The sequence below is a fragment of the Schistocerca piceifrons genome, chromosome 5, assembly GCF_021461385.2.
Source record: "Schistocerca piceifrons isolate TAMUIC-IGC-003096 chromosome 5, iqSchPice1.1, whole genome shotgun sequence".
In the NCBI taxonomy this organism is placed as follows: Eukaryota; Metazoa; Arthropoda; class Insecta; order Orthoptera; family Acrididae; genus Schistocerca; species Schistocerca piceifrons.
Window position 1 is genome coordinate 507,546,296 of NC_060142.1, and position 18,750 is coordinate 507,565,045.

Below are 18,750 nucleotides of genomic sequence, written 5' to 3' on the forward strand. Positions count from 1 at the left end.
AAGTCTGCTTGTCCAGAGGTGGCTTTATGCTGAATCGATGCTGGAATGCACATTGTACATGAACACTGGATTGACTTTGTGCGAATTCCAACATGCACAAAGATTTCTTTTGTGGTGTAGTCACTATGTTGCTGCAAACAAACAACAGCACAGCTGTGGTAATGCTTTGAACCCTCCCCCATCCATTGACATGTGCAAAGTGTTATCTTTTATAGCTTGTCTATAACAAAAGAAAAAAGGAGGCCGGTTTTGTGAATTAACCAGTCTATACTAAATCATGAGGTTATATCCTCCATTGCCTTTTTTCCTATTTTATTAAAAGAAATAGTTCTTAACGTGAAGGATTTGGAAACTACAGGGACTATTTTCCAACATTCAGGGTATATCGAGATACCATATATCAGACCAGTATGGTGAGTCCCCTTCGACACAGTCGTTCGGCATGTTTGTTGGCTCATGGGAAGTCTACCACCGAAAGATTGTTCTAAAACATTCTACTTAGTCTCTCATTTCCTGTGCAAATGACACACCCATCTAATTTCTGGCCACATCAACTATCAAATCTTCTGCCCATAGTGATGTGCCTCATGCTGTATGTAATATCCAGGTGTCTGCCCGCCTAATGTCAATTCACGTGATCTCTTATGTGAATGTTACTTGTAAAATAAATAAATTATTGATGTCACCTTAGGGGTGACATGATTTTTTATCTTCAAATTTAAGTGAAGCCTTTTCTACATCTACATCGATACTCCGCAAGCCACTGTACGGTGTGTAGCGGAGTGTACCCTGTACCACTACTTGTCATTTCTCCTCCTGTTCCACTCACAAATAGTGAGGAAAAAATGACTGTCAGTACGCCTCCATATGAGCTCTAATTTCTCGTATCTTATCTTCATGGTCCTTACATGTGATGTATGTTGGCAGCAGTAGAATTGTTAAGCAGTCAACTTCAAATGCCTGTTCTCTAAAATTTTCTCATTAGTGTTTCTCAAAAAGTACATTGCCTTTGCTCCAGGGATTCCCATTTGACTTCCCAAAGCATCTCCGTAACACTTAAGTGTTGTTCGGACCTACCGATAACAAAACTAGCTGTCTGCTCTGCATTGCTTCAATGTTTTCCTTCAATCCTGTAGTTGGTACATTACAACCTGTGAAACAACACACACCTTGTACGAACTGTTAAATGGACACTGCTTGGCCTTCTACATTGGTATGATTACCACCAGGTTGTTCGTAATGATGAATGTGCATAGACCGAGAATGCATATTGGCTACACACAGTATCCTGTTCCAGAGCATGTTCAATAACATGTTGTGACCTTTGTGCTTGTTTCACCACACATGCCATCTGGATTCTCCCACCCTTCCCAAGTTTCTTAGAAATGCATGGGTGGGAACTAGCTTCACAACATGGGTTTGGCTCTTGCCATCAACCTAGCCTAAACTACCTTAATTGCTGTAGTCTCAGCTTTTCTTTCCAGTGACTATTCCTTTTCCTTACTCCTATTTATGTATGTGACCTCACTATTTCAACCCCCCCGACCCTCACCTCTCTACCATTTCTAGCTTTCTTCTCTTATTGATTGCCCCACGGTGGTACCCCCCCCCCCCCCCCCCCCGCTCCTCCTCCAATAATCTGTCTTTCTTGTTACCCTGTCTTCCACTTTTATGTTCTCAGGTTTTCAAATAGCATCCGGTGTAGATACCATCAGTCTGTCTTTACTTCTCATCCCATCCAGAAGTTTGCCCTAACCCGGGGTTCTATGTGACTTTTGTTACTCTTCCCATTACCTAAACCTGACCAATCCTTTTCCTTCATTCATGTTCCTTTCCATTCTTTGCTACACACAATGATGATACTTAAAATCACCTGGCACTGATTCATCAATACTTTCATTTGTATGACTCATTCTGAACAACAAACATCTCTCCAGTTACTGTACTTATCAAACAACAGAATCACTGTTATCCTCTTGTATTATCAGTCATTCTAAATGTTGTACTGCATCCCCCAGCTTGATACTCACTCCAAATTATACTGTTCACATATATAATCACACCATGAAATAAGAGTTACACTACATTACATACAGAACTTACTACAAGAAGTTAACATGTAAGATGGCTGCTATAAATATTTTTTATGTCCTGATGGTTACAACTAGTGCTTCATTCAAGTCTCCTGCACCATTTTCCTGTTTGTTTTATACCGCATTTGTATGATCTTGGTTTCCCAACCTCTATAGTATAGTGACAACTATCCCGTCATGGTCTGGTAGTTGTTATAAAACATTTTTCATCATGGTGATTCCCATCACGTTCTTTTATTGTTTGAGAACTTTACTTAACACTGTGATTCCTCAAGTGTATACATCTTTACTATCTGTACAGATCAAAGTAACCTAACTACTTCCTCGTAATTCAGTGAAACTATTTCTCAAGTTTATCATTAAACCTTTCCTCAAGTAATTTCACTATATTGTCCATTCATTTCTTAATTTTACGTTGTCCATAGGCAACTTGTCCAACTTAAATATTTGACCTTGTTGTATGGTACTACCACGTGGCGTTTGTTCATGAATTACTAGACTTTGAGCAAATTTCATTGGTAGCGGTGGCTGGTTTCCATACCTTGATTATCAGTCTCTTTCTGTTTTGTTGAACTATTTCATCTGCTGAAAATGAAACTAGTTCTTTTTACTTTCTTTCTATTTTACACAATGAAAGCAGGCTAGAAATATTGGACCAATTGCTGTTGGTAAACTCATTGGTTTACCTCACTGAGTCACTCTCATACTGTCAAACATCTTATTATCGATCGTAGCTTATCTCAGACCCACCTCTGAGTCTTGCCAATTTTGCCATCCGCATGATCTTTGAATTTTTGAACATGTTTTAAGGCTTATTCCCTTTTGTTAATTTATGTATGTTTCTTTTGCTTTCTTTTGCTAGCCATTTAATCCATATAGAATACATATCTCCCTGCTTCTTCATTTCATCTACTTCTTTGCCCTATTTGCCCTGTCTTGCCTCTAACTGAAAAATTCTCTGATTTGATTCATGCTTATGTTCAGATATTTCACCATTCCTGATGTTATGTTTCTCATTGTTCTCATTTACGCTACTTCTCATTACTTTTGTCTGTCTTCGATTTACTCTCAATCCTTATTCTATTCTCATTAGACCATCCACTCCAGTCAGCAGATCATGTAATTCTTCTTCACTTTCACTTATGGTAGCAATGTCATCAGCGAATCGTATCAATGATATCCTTTCATCTTGAATTTTAATCCTGCTACTGAACCTTCCTTTTATTTCCATCATTGCTTCTTCGATGTACAGGTTGAACAGTAGGGGCAAAAGACTGCATCCCTGTCTTACGCCCTTTCTAATCCAAGCACTTCATTGTTTATTGTCCACTCTTATTATTCCCTCTTGGCTCTTGTACATATTGCATATTACCTGTCTCACTGTATAGCTTACTCCTATTTTTCTCAGAATTTCAAATGTCCTCAACCATTTTACATTGTCGAACGCTTTTTCCACGTTGACAAATCCTATGAACCTGTCTCTAGTTTTCTTTAGTCTTGCTTCCATTATCAAATGCAATGTCAGAATTGCCTCCCTTGTGTCTTTACCTTTCCTAAAACCAAACTGATCAACTGCTGAGCTGATTGTGGGATAATTCTCACACTTGTCAGTTCCTGCAGTCTTTGGAATTGTGTGGATGATATTTTTCCAAAAGTCAGATGGTATGTCGGCAGACTCATACATTTTACACGCTAATGTGAATAGTCGTTTTGTTGCCACTTCCCTCAACAGATTTTACAAATTCTGGTGGAAAGTTTTCTACCCTTTCTGCCTTACTTGATCTTAAGTTGTCCAAAGCTCTCTTCAATTCTGATTCTAGCACTGGATCTCCTATCTCTTCTATATTGACTCCTGTTTCTTCTATCACATCAGAGAAATCTTCCCCCTCAAAGAGCCTTTCAATGTGCTCTTGCCTCCTATCCACACTCTCCTCTGCATTTAACAGTGGAATTCCCATTGCACTCTTAATATTATCAACCCTGCTTTTAATGTCACTGAAGGTTGTTTTGATGTTCCTGTATGCTGAGCTTGTCCTTCCGACAATTATTCTTCACATTTTTCCTGCAGGCATTTCATCTTAGCTTCCCTGCACTTCCTATTTATTTCATTCCTCAGCAACTTGTATTTCTGTATTCCTGAGTTTCCCAGAACATTTTTGTACTTCCACCTTTCATCAGTCAAATGAAGTATTTCTTCTGTTGCCCATGGTTTCTTTGCAGTTACCTTCTTTGTACCTATTTTTTCCTTCTCAACTTCTGTGATGGCGCTCCTTAGAGATGTCCATTCCACTTCAACTGTACTGCCTACTGGACTATTCTTTATTGCTGTATCTGTAGCCTTAGATAACTTCAACCATATCTCGTCATTCCTTAGTACTTCCGTATCCCACTTCTTTGCCTATTTATTCTTCCTGACCGATCTCTTAAACTTCAGCCTACTTCTCATCACTAGTATATTGTGATCTGAGTCTATATCTGCTCTTGGGTACGCCTTACAATCCAGTATCTGATTTCGGAATCATCTGTCTGATCATGATGTAATCTAACTAAAATCTTCCTGTATCACCCCACCTTTTCCAAGTATACCACCTCCTCTTGTGATTCTTGAACAGAATATTCACTATTATTAGCTCAAATTTATTACAGAATTCAATTAGTCTTTCTCCTCTCTCATTCCTTGTCGCAAGCCGATATTCTCCTGTAAGCTTTTCTTCTACTCCTTCCCCTACTACAACTGCATTCCAGTCCCCCATGACTATTAGGTTTTCATCGCCCTTTACATACTGTATTACCCTTTCAAAATCCCCATATACTCTCTTTACCTCTTCGTCTTCAGCTTGCGATGACAACATGTATGCCTGAACTATCATTATTGGTGTTGGTTTGCAGTCGATTCTAATAACAATCCTATCACTGAACTGTTCACAGTAACACACTCTCTGTCCTACCTTCCTATTCATAACGAGTCCTTGTTATACCATTTTCCAGTGCTGTTGATACTACTCTATACCCATCTGACCAGAAATCCTCATCGTCTATCCATTTCACTTCACTGACCTCTACTACATCTAGATTGAGCCTATGCATTGGAGAGATCATGACACTTTTCAATTACAGGCCACATGTGCTGTGCATACGTGCTATGTGTCTTTAATGCAGTGGTTTTCATTCCTTCTGCATCCTCATGCTATTGATCATAGCCGATTCTTCCACCTTTAGGGGCAGTTTCCTACACCAAGGACAAGAGTGTGCCCTGAATGTCTGTCTGCTCCTCCGCCCTTTTTGACAAGGCCATTGGCAGAATGAGGTTGACTTCTTTTGCCGGAAGTCTTTGGCTGCCAATGTTACTATTAATCAAAATTTAACTACTGGCGGGTTTGGAAACCAGAACTGAGGACATTTTGATTACTAATCAAAGAAGCTACCCAGAGGCCATGGGTACTCCATCTTTACTGTTGACAGATTATGTACCTCCTCCCTTAATGTAGACAATTCAGGTTTTATTTCTTGTTTTGTTTCCTCTTGTTACTGTTTTAGGACCTTTATTTGTTCCATAATTTGCATAAACATCTCATCTGCATTCCCTTCCATGTTGGCTGTTTGTTGTTCACTCAGCCAAGGCAACAGTATTTGAATCTCTTCATGTTTTAGTTCTTTATACTTCTGTAACCATTACCACCAAAAAGAATATTTAATAGCATAATGCTTTGACAGCTCACTGAAGTTCACTACCCTGCACAAACTGCCTACCTCAGTCTCAAAAAGAATCATATCTGTTACTACTTGGCATTGCTACTTTTTGTACTAAAATCTCCCACTACGATAATGTCCAAGATTCTGTCAGTCGTACTTCTGCACTGTGTCTAAACTGAGGATTAAAATATGTTTCGTATTTAAATGGGAAGGATGCAGTCATGTACATTACCTAAGTCGTCTGACTCTGACTTCATACACAAAATAAAAAAATCGCTTAGACCATTTCCAACAGACCAAGGAGCATATTATCACTGTTTAAAATCATGGTAAGATTGATGGCTGCCAGTGTTTTATGGTCGGAGTTTATAGGTGCAATATCTTTGACATTCATCAGCATCGGTGGTTCAGATTCTCCCTAGCAGCGAGAGCATCTGTCCACCCCTCCCCCTCCTCCTCAGCTCAAATATCATACATGTGACAGGTAATTACATTTACAATTGGTATAGACTATAAAACATAAATTCATCCTTTTCTTGGTAAAAGTTTATTTAGTGGCGCCACATTCTAAGTGTTGGAGAGGTATAGACATAAAACAATTACTTAAATTAGGAGGACAAAGAGCTATCTTATAATGGTTGGTTCATGGCACCATTACAAGAATACAGGGCTATTACAAATGATTGAAGCGATTTCATAAATTCACTGTAGCTCCATTCATTGACATGGTCACGACACACTACAGATACGTAGAAAAACTCATAAAGTTTTGTTCGGCTGAAGCCGCACTTCAGGTTTCTGCCACCAGAGCGCTCAAGAACGCAGTGAGACAAAATGGCGACAGGAGCCGAGAAAGCGTATGTCGTGCTTGAAATGCACTCACATCAGTCAGTCATAACAGTGCAACGACACTTCAGGACGAAGTTCAACAAAGATCCACCAACTGCTAACTCCATTCGGCGATGGTATGCGCAGTTTAAAGCTTCTGGATGCCCCTGTAAGGGGAAATCAACAGGTCGGCCTGCAGTGAGCGAAAAAACGGTTGAACGCGTGCGGGCAAGTTTCATGCGTAGCCCGCGGAAGTCGACGAATAAAGCAAGCAGGGAGCTAAACGTACCACAGCCGACGGTTTGGAAAATCTTACGGAAAAGGCTAAAGCAGAAGCCTTACCGTTTACAATTGCTACAACCCCTGACACCCGATGACAAAGTCAAACGCTTTGAATTTTCGGCCCGGTTGCAACAGCTCATGGAAGAGGATGTGTTCAGTGCGAAACTTGTTTTCAGTGATGAAGCAACATTTTTTCTTAATGGTGAAGTGAACAGACACAATGTGCGAATCTGGGCGGTAGAGAATCCTCACGCATTCGTGCAGCAAATTCGCAATTCACCAAAAGTTAATGTGTTTTGTACAATCTCACGGTTTAAAGTTTACGGCCCCTTTTTCTTTTGCGAAAAAAAGTTACAGGACACGTGTATCTGGGCATGCTGTAAAATTGGCTCATGCCACAACTGGAGATCGACAGCGCTGACTTCATCTTTCAACAGGATGGTGCTCCACCGCACTTCCATCATGATGTTCGGCATTTCTTAAACAGGAGATTGGAAAACCGATGGATCGGTCGTGGTGGAGATCATGATCAGCAATTCATGTCATGGCCTCCACGCTCTCCCGACTTAACCCCATGCGATTTCTTTCTGTGGGGTTATGTGAGAGATTCAGCATTTAAACCTCCTCTACCAAGAAACGTGCCAGAACTGCGAGCTCGCATCAACGATGCTTTCGAACTCATTGATGGGGACGTGCTGCGCAGAGTGTGGGAGGAACTTGATTATCGGCTTGATGTCTGCTGAATCACTAAAGGGGCACATATCGAACATTTGTGAATGCCTAAAAAAACTTTTTGAGTTTTTGTATGTGTGTGCAAAGCATTGTGAAAATATCTCAAATAGTAAAGTTATTGTAGAGCTGTGAAATCGCTTCAATCATTTGTAATAACCCTGTACTTATAAACAGTTTGATTGGCTGAGCATTTTTAAGTTGGAAATGCTATGAGTATCTATTGCCTTTAATGTTCTCTCTAGCACTGAGAGAAGAAATGTTATTCAGACAATGGCCTAGAGCCCATAAAACAAAAATTACCAGGGATGCAAATAATGCCTATGAGAGTCTGCTTTGTACAGCTGTGCTATTATAGTAAAGAAAGCTTCTAATTTGAAAAATACTGCTCCATACTCACTTAAGCTGAATAGCTGCTATTTATCTTTATTGGTAGTAAAACATTTACTCAATTACTAAGTTTTTTCTTTCGGTTTTTTGTTTTCTTCAAATTTATGTACATCTGTAATAGTACTGTCTACAGTGTGCCTTGTGCAAATTTACTGTGAATGCTGCTGCGTGCGTGTGTGTGTGTGTGTGTGTGTGTGTGTGTGTGTGTGTGTGTGTGTGTTTTAGTCCTTTAATCTCCATAATACATAGGAGTGGCTAATGAAATAAATTTTTAGTGTTTTTTGGATATGTACTAATTCATAAATTCTCAATTGTTGTCATTTATGATATGAATAAATAGCCTTCCTCAAGTTTGTTTGGACACTAAAGGAATGACAGTCACTCTACACTTTGTGATCTGGAATTTTGCAGAGAGAAACTAGGGCAAGCTGAGGATCATGTAGATTAAGAACAAAAGTTATTAAAGTTTCTGTGGTAACTTTCACAAAATACCTTTTCATTATTAAGTCAGGAAATAATATTTGTCATGAAACTTGATTTGTTTGTTTTTTAGTTTTGCATCCAGAGCAAAGAAAATTAAAAATGAACCTCATGTCAATGAAGTTCTTTCTAATGGCACTCTGCTGAAGAGGTATGCCTGCCAGTTGGCTAAATTAAAGGATGAGTTAGAGGTAAGTTGGAAAATATATTTGAAGTATTAACAGTCTGGGAAGATGTTAATATGTGAGTAGATACATTTATTGACGTGTTATAAGTGCCAAAAAATATGCATTTTAGGGTAAGAGTTGTGTAAAGATTATAGTACTAAATTTATATCAAGATTATGAATGCTAGTGTCCTTATACTTCCAAAATTTAGTTTAGTACACCTATTAAAATCACCGTGACTAGTTTGCAGACAATTACTGATTATGGTGAGTAGCTGGAGTGTAGTCCCCATTAATGCTACATATTAATTTACATGTTGTTCTTGTTGTTGTTATTGTTGTTGTGGTCTTCAGTCCAGAGACTGGTTTGCTGCAGCTCTCCATTCTACTCTATGCTGTGCAAGCTTCTACATCTCCCAGTGCCTACTGCAACCTACATCCTTCTGAATCTGTTTAGTGTATTTATCTCTTGGTCCTCCTCTATGATTTTTAGCCTCCACGCTGCCCTCCAATACTAAATTGGTGATCCCTTGATGCACTACCAAGCGATCCCTTCTTCTAGTCACGTTGTGCGACAGACTCCTCTTCTCCCCAATTCTATTTAATACCTCCACATTAGTTATGAGATCTACCCATCTAATCTTCAGCATTCTTCTGTAGCACCACATTTCGAAAGCTTCTATTCTCTTCATGTCTAAGCTATTTATCGTCCACGTTTCACTTCCATACATGGCTACACTCCATACAAATACTTTCAGAAATGACTTCCTGACACTTATATCTATACTCGATGTTAGCAAATTTCTCTTGTTCAGAAACGCTTTCCTTGCCATTGCCAGTCTACATTTTATATCCTCTCTACTTCGACCATCATCAGTTATTTTGCTCCCCAAATAGCAAAACTCCTTTACTACTTTCAGTGTCTAATTTCCTAATCTAATTCCCTCAGCATAACCCGACTTAATTCGACTACATTCCATTATCCTCGTTTTGCTTTTGTTGATGTTCATCTTATACCCTCCTTTCAAGACATTGTCCATTCCATTCAACTGCTCTTCCAAGTCCTTTGCTGTCTCTGACAGAATTACAATGTCATCGATGAACCTCAAAGTTTTTATTTCTTCTCCATGGATTTTAATACGTACTCCGTATTTTTCTTTTGTTTCCTTTATTGCTTGCTCAGTATACAGATTGAATAACGTCGGGGAGAGGCTACCACCCTGTCTCACTCCCTTCCCAACCACTGCTTCCCTTTCATGCCCCTCGACTCTTGTAACTGCCATCTGGTTTCTGTACAAATTGTAAATAGCTTTTCGCTCTCTGTATTATACCCCTGCCACCTTCATAATTTGAAAGAGAGTATTCCAGTGAACATTGTCAAAAGCTTTCTCTAATTCTACAAATGCTAGAAATGTAGGTTTGCCTTTCCTTAATCTTATTTTTTAAGATAAGTTGTAGGGTCAGCATTGCTTCACGTGTTCCAACGTTTCTACGGAATCCAAACTGATCTTCCCCGAGGTTGGCTTCTACCAGTTTTTCCATTCGCCTGTAAAGAATTTGCGTTACTATTTTGCAGCCGTGGCTTATTAAACTGATAGTTCGGTAATTTTCACATCTGTCAACGCCTGCTTTCTTTGGGATTGGAATTACTATATTCTTCTTGAATATAATACATGTTAATATAATACATATTAATTTAAATTTCATAGCCCAGCTCTGCCAGTACACCACCTTTCATTTGTTACTCAACATCTGTTTTTTTTATTCCGATTAGATAGAATGGGAATTCAAATCCTGTATGTTAGACCTCGGTCTGCTTATTGCACTTTCAAAAAGGAAAAGATGTGCTCCAGTTGAAGCCCTAAATGACAGCCCAAATTAATTACAACACATCTGAGTTATTTTCTGTGACAATATCTAGATTGTCTAGACACCAGTACTGACAAATGTGGTTTGTTGCGCCATTTAGATCAGTCTCAGCTCACTTAATGGTGGAGGTGTGTGTGTGTGTGTGTGTGTGTGTGTGTGTGTGTGTGTGTGTGTGTGTGTGTGTGTGTGCGTGCGTGCGTGTGTGTAGCTAATCACGATACCATAAAAGAGGATTCCTACAAGACCGGTCTTGTTCATGCGACTCCACATCTCGACTAATCGGTGAGCGGTGAGCTGCTAGCATTACTTGTAATTATTTACATTTCATAAGGACTTACCATTACTGTAATTTCTCACAGATACATTAGCAGACTTTCTCAGTGATTCACACAAAATGCCCTAAAGAAGTAGCTGGATGCTGGATGATGCATCTTATCCCCCTCACCTGCTTTTGTACTCTTTACAAATGACCTTGAGTTCCAAACTTTTTATGGAAGTAAGACAGTTATAGTAATGTTGGAGCTGCTTCTCCAGACTCACAAGTGTGTTGTTGTTGTTGCTAATTTTGATAATATTCTCAGTTTCTGTAGAACAAATTTAAAAAGAAAAAAATGTAGCTCCATTTTAATTGATCTACCAGACACCTGGCAACATCGGCATGCCACACTTAAATAATTTTAAATAATGTGCTAAGAGAACATGTCACAAGAGTTCTGATGACTTTAATTTAATGGAATGAGTGGTTTTCTTAACTCAGTCCATTATTTCCAACGCTGTTACATTGACCTCTTTCGAGGTGTGTGAATTTTTTGGCACATTCTGTATTATTTAAAATCAGTATTATTTTTGACACTTGTAATAACTCTTCATTTTTTGTTGCCTTATTTCAGAAAGCAAAATCTCAAGATGTGGTTCAGGAAATGGAGAGTAAATTACTTGAGAAGGACCGCCTCAATACACTGTTGCAAGAACGAATTAATAGACTCTCTAAACAACTAATTGGAGCACAAGTATCGCAAAATGTTGCAGATGGTTCTGTTGTTGGTCTGGTAAGTGGCACAGAATTTAGCTAATTTCGAAAAAGATTTTAAGATGTCTCAAAATTTGTCACACTCAAACTTTCTTGCGTGTTTGTAGGTAGTAGCTAATTTTTAGTGTCATGAAAAGTTGGAACAGAATTCAGTCAGTTGGTGAACTGTAGACAAGGCAGAAACAATTTTGAATAAATATAATAGGGGCAGATATATGAAATGATTGGGGTGGGGGGTGTAACATTTTCTGTGGCTGCAGCTTTGCTTAAACCATTTTGGCACTGTGGCTGATTGTAAGTGGTGAGCGAGCAATGCTGGGTTCAGGTTCAACAAATGTAGAGCAAGTTCTGATTCTCTATTACCATAAGCTTTTTACATGCTCCAATGGGTTCCACTGAGCATAACAGGGGAACTTGAGTATTGCAGTGTGAGAATATATGAATCTTTATTTAACTGCTTCGATCACAAGAATGGGAGAAACCTCAGTTACAAAAAAAATTTCAATAAGGTGAAGTGTCCATTGATGAGGTATAGTCAAAACAGTTACTAGTGGGCAATGATGGAGACACCTGCCATATTCCTCTTGTATTGAGCTTACTCAAAAATGTGAAGCTCTATATAAAACTTTGACATCTCTATCTTTATGTTGATTGTCTTTGGATCCCACAAGTTCATAACACAACATACAAAGGAAATTTAAACTATTATGAAAAGAGTAAATGCAAACCTAGAGCATCTGTGATAACTTTAAATTATCAGTATCAGAAGGGCCACCTAAATTACATCCAGAATGAGTGAAGTATATCAAGATTCACACACACACACACACACACACACACACACACACACACACACAGGGGGGCAGCATGAATGGTCACAGGTTTGTTTAATCCATAGAAGACTGTCACAGAGATACTGAAGGAACTAAACTGGAAGACTGAAGATAAGTAAACTATCCCGAGAAAGTCTATTAACAAAGTTTCAAGAATGGGCTTTAAATGATTACTCTAGGTATATACTACAATCCTGTGTATCGCATGGGTATCGTGAGGATAAGATTAGAATGATTACTGCATGCAAGAGGCATTCAACCATTCTTCCCGCACTCCATAAGTAAATGGAACAGGAAGAAACCCTAATGACTCAAGCAGTGGGAAGTACCCTCTGCTGACTTTGTTTGGTTTTCTTCCTTTCTCTTTTTTTAAGAAACTATATTCCTTTCTCTGTGGCATTGGAAAGAGCATCTGAAAAAGATTTCAGCAACATAACCCTTAGGACTTGATTAACTAATAACAGTACGCCAAAAAGGCCTTCATGTAACTTGGGGTACAGTTTGTCAGGTATTACTAGCATGATTGTTTTACCAGGTGCACAAGGTGGTGACCTAGAGTATTGATACATGTTATAAACCTATTCTGGCCACACAGCTCTGCGACTGAATTTCGTGTGGACTTATTGCAGCAGAAGTCTTTGTTGTACGGCATTTCGTGATTTCATTGTAGACCTTCTGTTAAATTTTCTCCATAGTTAAATGTTACGACATTTTAAGTCTGGTGAGCATGAAGGCTTTGTTCATTTTCTCAAACAACTGATCCAGTGATATTCATATGTTCTTCCGTAAAGGTCTGTATATTTATTTATTTTTTTCTAATGAGACCATAACAAATAATGTTGAAATATGCGGCTAACAAGTTAGTCAGGTGAAGGAAACTTGTATTTGCAAGAATTTTTTCAAGTTTTAATGCCGTTTCAAAATGGATTTATACGCATAAGCACTCAAAACCATTGAAAGTTTCACAGTAAATAATGCTTTATAGTGACTTTTGGAGTTTTCTCCACAAATCAAAAGCCTGTTTTATTTAGTTGATAAGCTAGCACCATGTATATTGAATTAAGAAACTTTCCAAACAATGTACTTAGATGTCAGTTAACAAGTAAAAATGGGCATTGATTAAGCAATCCCATCTTTATCATTTAAAGTTATGGTGAAACAGGATTATAAAAGCAACTCAAAGCAGTTGACACAGTGCTGCTGGTTTCTGTCTGCACAGGCCTATAAGAAAACTTGTCATAAAAATGCATATCTGCTGTTCTGTGTCAACTACCTCCCAGATGGCAGAGACTTCTTGAAATGGCAGTATAATCCAATCAGAATCAAAATTCAGATGAAAATGGCAGACATCTTTTATGGAGGCCCAATAACAATCACAACTCTCTGGTTAACATTGTTGCCACAGCTCAGTGTAATGATAGTTTGTCTGCCTGAAGTTAGGTGACTACAGCTGGAGTGGAGAATTGGATCAAGTTTAATCAAGAACGGACTCAGTATACTAACTCAGATTTTAGGATAATGTATGCTGCCAGCCATTCAGTCTCATCATTCAGTGGGAGAGATGCCTAATAGCAGTTCATTTGGAATGTATGAGTTCTAGAAGTGTTTTGAACTGAGGTTCTGTGACTAAAGACATCTCGGTGATATTTGGCGCTAATGTTTTTAGTTTTAGGATGTGAAGAGAAAGCTGTGTATTTTTTGCTTGTGTAGAATCATTATTAGTTTGAGACCAGAAACTGCAACAGCAACTTGTCAGTTACAACTTACAGTGGACAGGTTAAAGAATTGGGCTGTAAAGACAGATTTTCAGTTCTCTGCACGCATGCACGTGTGCGCCCCACTCCAACTGCCCCCCCCCCCCTCCCACCTCCACAACTGGTGCGCGCATGTGGCCCCCCCCCCTACACACACACACACACACACACACACACACACACACACACACACACACACTCTCTCTCCTTAGCACTGCCCCCCCCCCCCCCCCCTCCCCTGTGGCTCCGATGACCTCCCCTCTGGAAGCTGCTCCCTCTGCCTGGCTGAAGAAAAGTGTCCTCCTCCTTCGGCACCTGCCAGTGATGGGAACTCCTCCCCCACTGTGTCTCCCAAACCAGAAGCCAGATGTCACAAATAAGCCACAGGACCCACAGTTGATGCGCCCCAAGGTTTCCTCCTTTCTTGGTTCCAGATCTCACTGAAGCCTGCTCTCTCTCCATGCACTGCCCTCCTTAACTTACGAAAGAGAAGAAGAAAAACCAGAAGTCTGGGGACACAGCATTGCTGGTGCCTTCATAGGCACCCTCTTAACCTGAGACAGTCCTCGTTTATGTACATCACCCATTCCTTGTTGGTGATGGATGGTGAACCAGTGGCTTGACCAGTTTTGGCCTGTTTGTCTCCCATTTGGATCGCTTATTCAATGGAATTGTAATGGATACCGCCATTACCTTCTGGAATTGTATGCCTTATTTCCTTTTACTCAGAGCTAGGGTTGTTATCCAGAAATGCCACTTTACTGAAGCTCGCTTACTGAGCCTTCATGGGTTCCATGCCTTCTGTCAGAGCTGTGTTGGCCATTTCAGGGCATCCAGTGGCATCTGCATGTTGGTTGCACCAAATTGAAAGTGGTTGCCTTCTGGATCCACTTGGGCAGTTATGGTTTGCATTTCGTACCTCCTTTGACAGGCCACCTACGCCAGCTTTCCTAACTACCCTCCTTCAGCAACTACCCCTACTTCCCTCTTCCTTCAGGATTTTAATGCCCATCACCCCTTGTGAAGCAGTGCTTTCTTGTTTAGCCTGGGTCAACTCATAGACAAGTTTCTTGCAGACCATGACCTGTTCCTTCTTCATGATGGCTCCCCTACACATTTCAGTGTCGTTTATGGCAGTTTCTCTGCTACAGATATGTTGCTCACTTCCCCTTCCTATTTTCCTCCATTACATTGGTCACCACATGATGACCTTTGGGATAGTGACCACGTCCCATGATTCTCTCAATCCCTTCCTGCTCTCTCTGGCCAGGTTATGGGGACAGATTTGTGGCATCAAGTCAGATTCCTTTTTGCTCAGTTATGGGTTAACTCAGGCTCATCCAAGAATAGTGCCCGGCGGGCGCAAGACAGTGTAGTGCAGCACCCTGTATGTGACCGTGTGTCAGCGTAGGAGCAAGAGAGATAGCTGTGGAGTGAGTGAGACCGCACAGCACAGCACTGCTCTGCGCTGGCTGTCCTGCAGTCAAATCCAACATAAACAAAATAACACATGAAGTGTAGCTCTGTAAAAGTGGTCAGTAAGCAGTAAAACAAGTAAACAATTTACTTTTTACGTAACAATTAGTGTTCGTGTGGCAGAATTACAATGCAAAGCTTTAGAACACAATATCCAAAACAAGAATCAAAGAACAACTTAGGTTTCTGACCCACAGGTTGATTCTATTAGTATTGCACATGCTCACTTTTCATATGTACATTAAGCGTCTTCTGAAGGATATATCAATTTCTTAAATGAACTAGTGTCATAAATATTCTATTCTAGAAGTAATTTTACATAAGGGATATAGTGTTTCATTCTTACTGTTAGCAGTTACAAGTAAATATTGCTGTTGTACTTCGTGCTACAGCTTTTTGTATCTCTTTTCAGAGTTTAGACATCAGATCCTTAGTTTGCTGTTTTGTACGCAATGAATCGTAAAGAACACAATTAACAATTTACATGTTTTTCTTTTTCAAGGAAATGTTTTTGTTTAGGTTTGATACAATATTCTGAGAGACTGCTAATCTCAAAGAATTTGTCAAATTTTTATCGCTAAGTAGTGAACGGTTCTTAGTTTCAGCAAGCTTTAAAAGAGAGAAAAAGTGCTCATGAACATACATGGAACGAAATATTGAGAGAACTCTGGCCGCAAGCTTGTGCAAAAGAGGATACTTCTTTCATGGAAAACAGATGTAAAAGTCCTCCAAAGCTTTACACATAAGAAAGCGGTCCTTCAGGCGGATATCGCACTGCAGGTCAATCAGCTCTAGTTGAAACACTTGTGAGACATCCTCTGCCCGAAAGGAAAACGGGCGAACAAATATATCTAAGGCCAGTTAAAGCTCATTTCTCCAAAAGTGTTCTCAAACTATTCTTATAATTCGGAAATGATTTGAACATAATCTGAAAAATCCATATCTTCTTTAACGCTGTCTAGTGCAGGGAAGTGTCCGCAATTCTCCTCGTGCAACTGTTTCACCTTGGAATGACATTTTCAAAGTATTTAAATCACCAGTTAGGTCACTGAAAAAAGCCAAATTTGCCACCCGTTTAGGATCACGAAGTAATTCTCCTGGATATCCTTTCATTTCCAAAAAGGTATTGATTTTGTCCCTCAAGGAGAAAAACTGATGAAGCACCGCCCCTCTGCTCAGCCATCTTACTCGGTCGTGGGAGGGGATGTCTGGGTATTCCGCTTCGATATCAGCCAGAAATTCTTTAAATTGGTGATGTGCGAGTCCATGCGAGAGAAGATAATTAACCATTCAAAGAACAGTGCCCGCAACATTTTTTTATGTTGACAATCTTCACACAAAGTGCCTCCTGGTTTATCAGACAATGGACTGCCACAAATAGGAAACAATTGACTTCAGCCATTTTTGACCTGACGTAACCGAGGAATCCAGTGCATATCCCTAGTAGTGCAGGGGCTCCATCTGTTGTTACAGTGGTCAGGTGTTCCCATTTTAAACCCGTTGACTCAAACATGTTTACCATGGCTAGAAAAAGATCCAAACCCCTGGTTATGTCTTTTAATGGTATAAGGTTGAGAAATTCTTCATTGACACGCAGATTGTTGTCAACACCGCGATTGAATATGACCAGCTGAGATATGTCCACAGTGTCTGTGGATTTGTCAAGAGTGATAGAAAATGAAATGAAGCTTACCGCTCTCTCCATTAATTGCTGCTCCATATCTGAGGCCATATCTTCAACTCGGTGAGCAACAGTTTGAGGCGAAAGAGCTATTTTTTCAAATTTTTCCATGAGCTTTGCTGGACAAATACAAGCTGCCGAGTCGACCAGGGAATCCTTGAAGAGATTCCCAGCCGCAAATTAATTGTTTCATTCATTGAAACCCAAATAAAAAACTAACAAAAAAATATTAGTTTTAGGTGTGTTTTCCCTTAGTTCCTCTGAAAAGCGGTTATAGGTGCTAGCAAGGACAGCGAAATGTGGTTGCAAAATAAATTTTTATCTATTGGAATATTTGCCTTCTAATTAATTGAAAATATAGGTCAAATTACAAAATAGGTTTTCCTATCCGTGAAAACACAAATACACAAAAACAAAGAATGACTCTTAATGACACTTTGCTGTCCAAGAGAGCATTTGTGATGGTTTTTCAGAAGGTGGCCAAACAAAAAAAAAAAGGAACGCACCTGAAACTTTTTCTGATGTCTGTGCAATGCGATTTAATGAAACCTCAGTATAAAAATTAACCGAAAAGAAGTGTTTCTTGTAGCTGACAATCTAATATTAGATAACTGGCACATTGCTAAGTGACATATCAGATTATAAAATATAGTTTTATTTTTCATCTTTATAAATAATAAGAGTCATACAATAAGAAACACTTACTTCACTGTAATGCTGCTTGAAATTTTCTTCAGCTTTGTCTGACATTCTTCTTGCTACAAATTTTCAAATTGATCTTTGTGACAGGTATTAAAGGGCCATTCAATCAAGTAGTTTTTTTTATATACATGAGGTTCCGATGACATACTAAACATTTGGCATAATTTTTGACTGCAGTACAAAAGCAATTAATTTCCCACTCAGGTTTAAACAGTGCGGATACACTGCTCCTCTCTCTCTCTCTCTCTCTCTCTCTCTCTCTCTCTCTCTCTCTCTCTCTCTCTCTCTTTTTTTTTTTTTTTTTTTTTTTTTTTTTTTTTTTTTTTTTTTTTTTTTTTTTTTCCCCCCCCCCCCCCCCCCCTACTGCTGTCATCCATCTTGAACAACTGAATCCTTACATCTGTTGAACGACTCAGCCATGGCAACATTTGAATTCATCCGGGTGCTGGCCTCGGGCGATCATGGACGCTAACGCCCCAGGGGCACAGTTTGGGCGAGCCTGGTTTAACTCTGAGGGGTCAACCCCATGTCCCATAAAGTTTCTGTGATCAAGGGGTCTCCCACCATGTGGCATTCTTCCCTTCCCCCCTCCTGATGGGAATGTACGGTCATCTTCATATCGACCTTACCATGTTGACCCATGGTTTTCCCCTCCGAAATGAGTGCCCCCTCCGCCTCCCATGTAGTTGCGGGGAGTCCTCTCACAATGATCTGTATTTTGCTGGACTGCCCCCGCCTTTTGGC

At 39.7% G+C, this 18,750-nt stretch overlaps 1 protein-coding gene across 1 annotated transcript in view; it reads left to right on the forward strand.

The window, feature by feature from the left end:
- The window catches only part of LOC124798146 (kinesin-like protein KIN-7M, chloroplastic), a 278,641-nt gene that overhangs the window by 120,039 nt on the left and 139,852 nt on the right, over positions 1-18,750 (forward strand). Inside the window, exons 7-8 of the mRNA XM_047261426.1 lie at positions 8,569-8,686; positions 11,421-11,579. Of these exons, the coding sequence (XP_047117382.1) occupies positions 8,569-8,686; positions 11,421-11,579 (277 nt within the window). The remainder of the gene's footprint in view (positions 1-8,568; positions 8,687-11,420; positions 11,580-18,750) is intronic.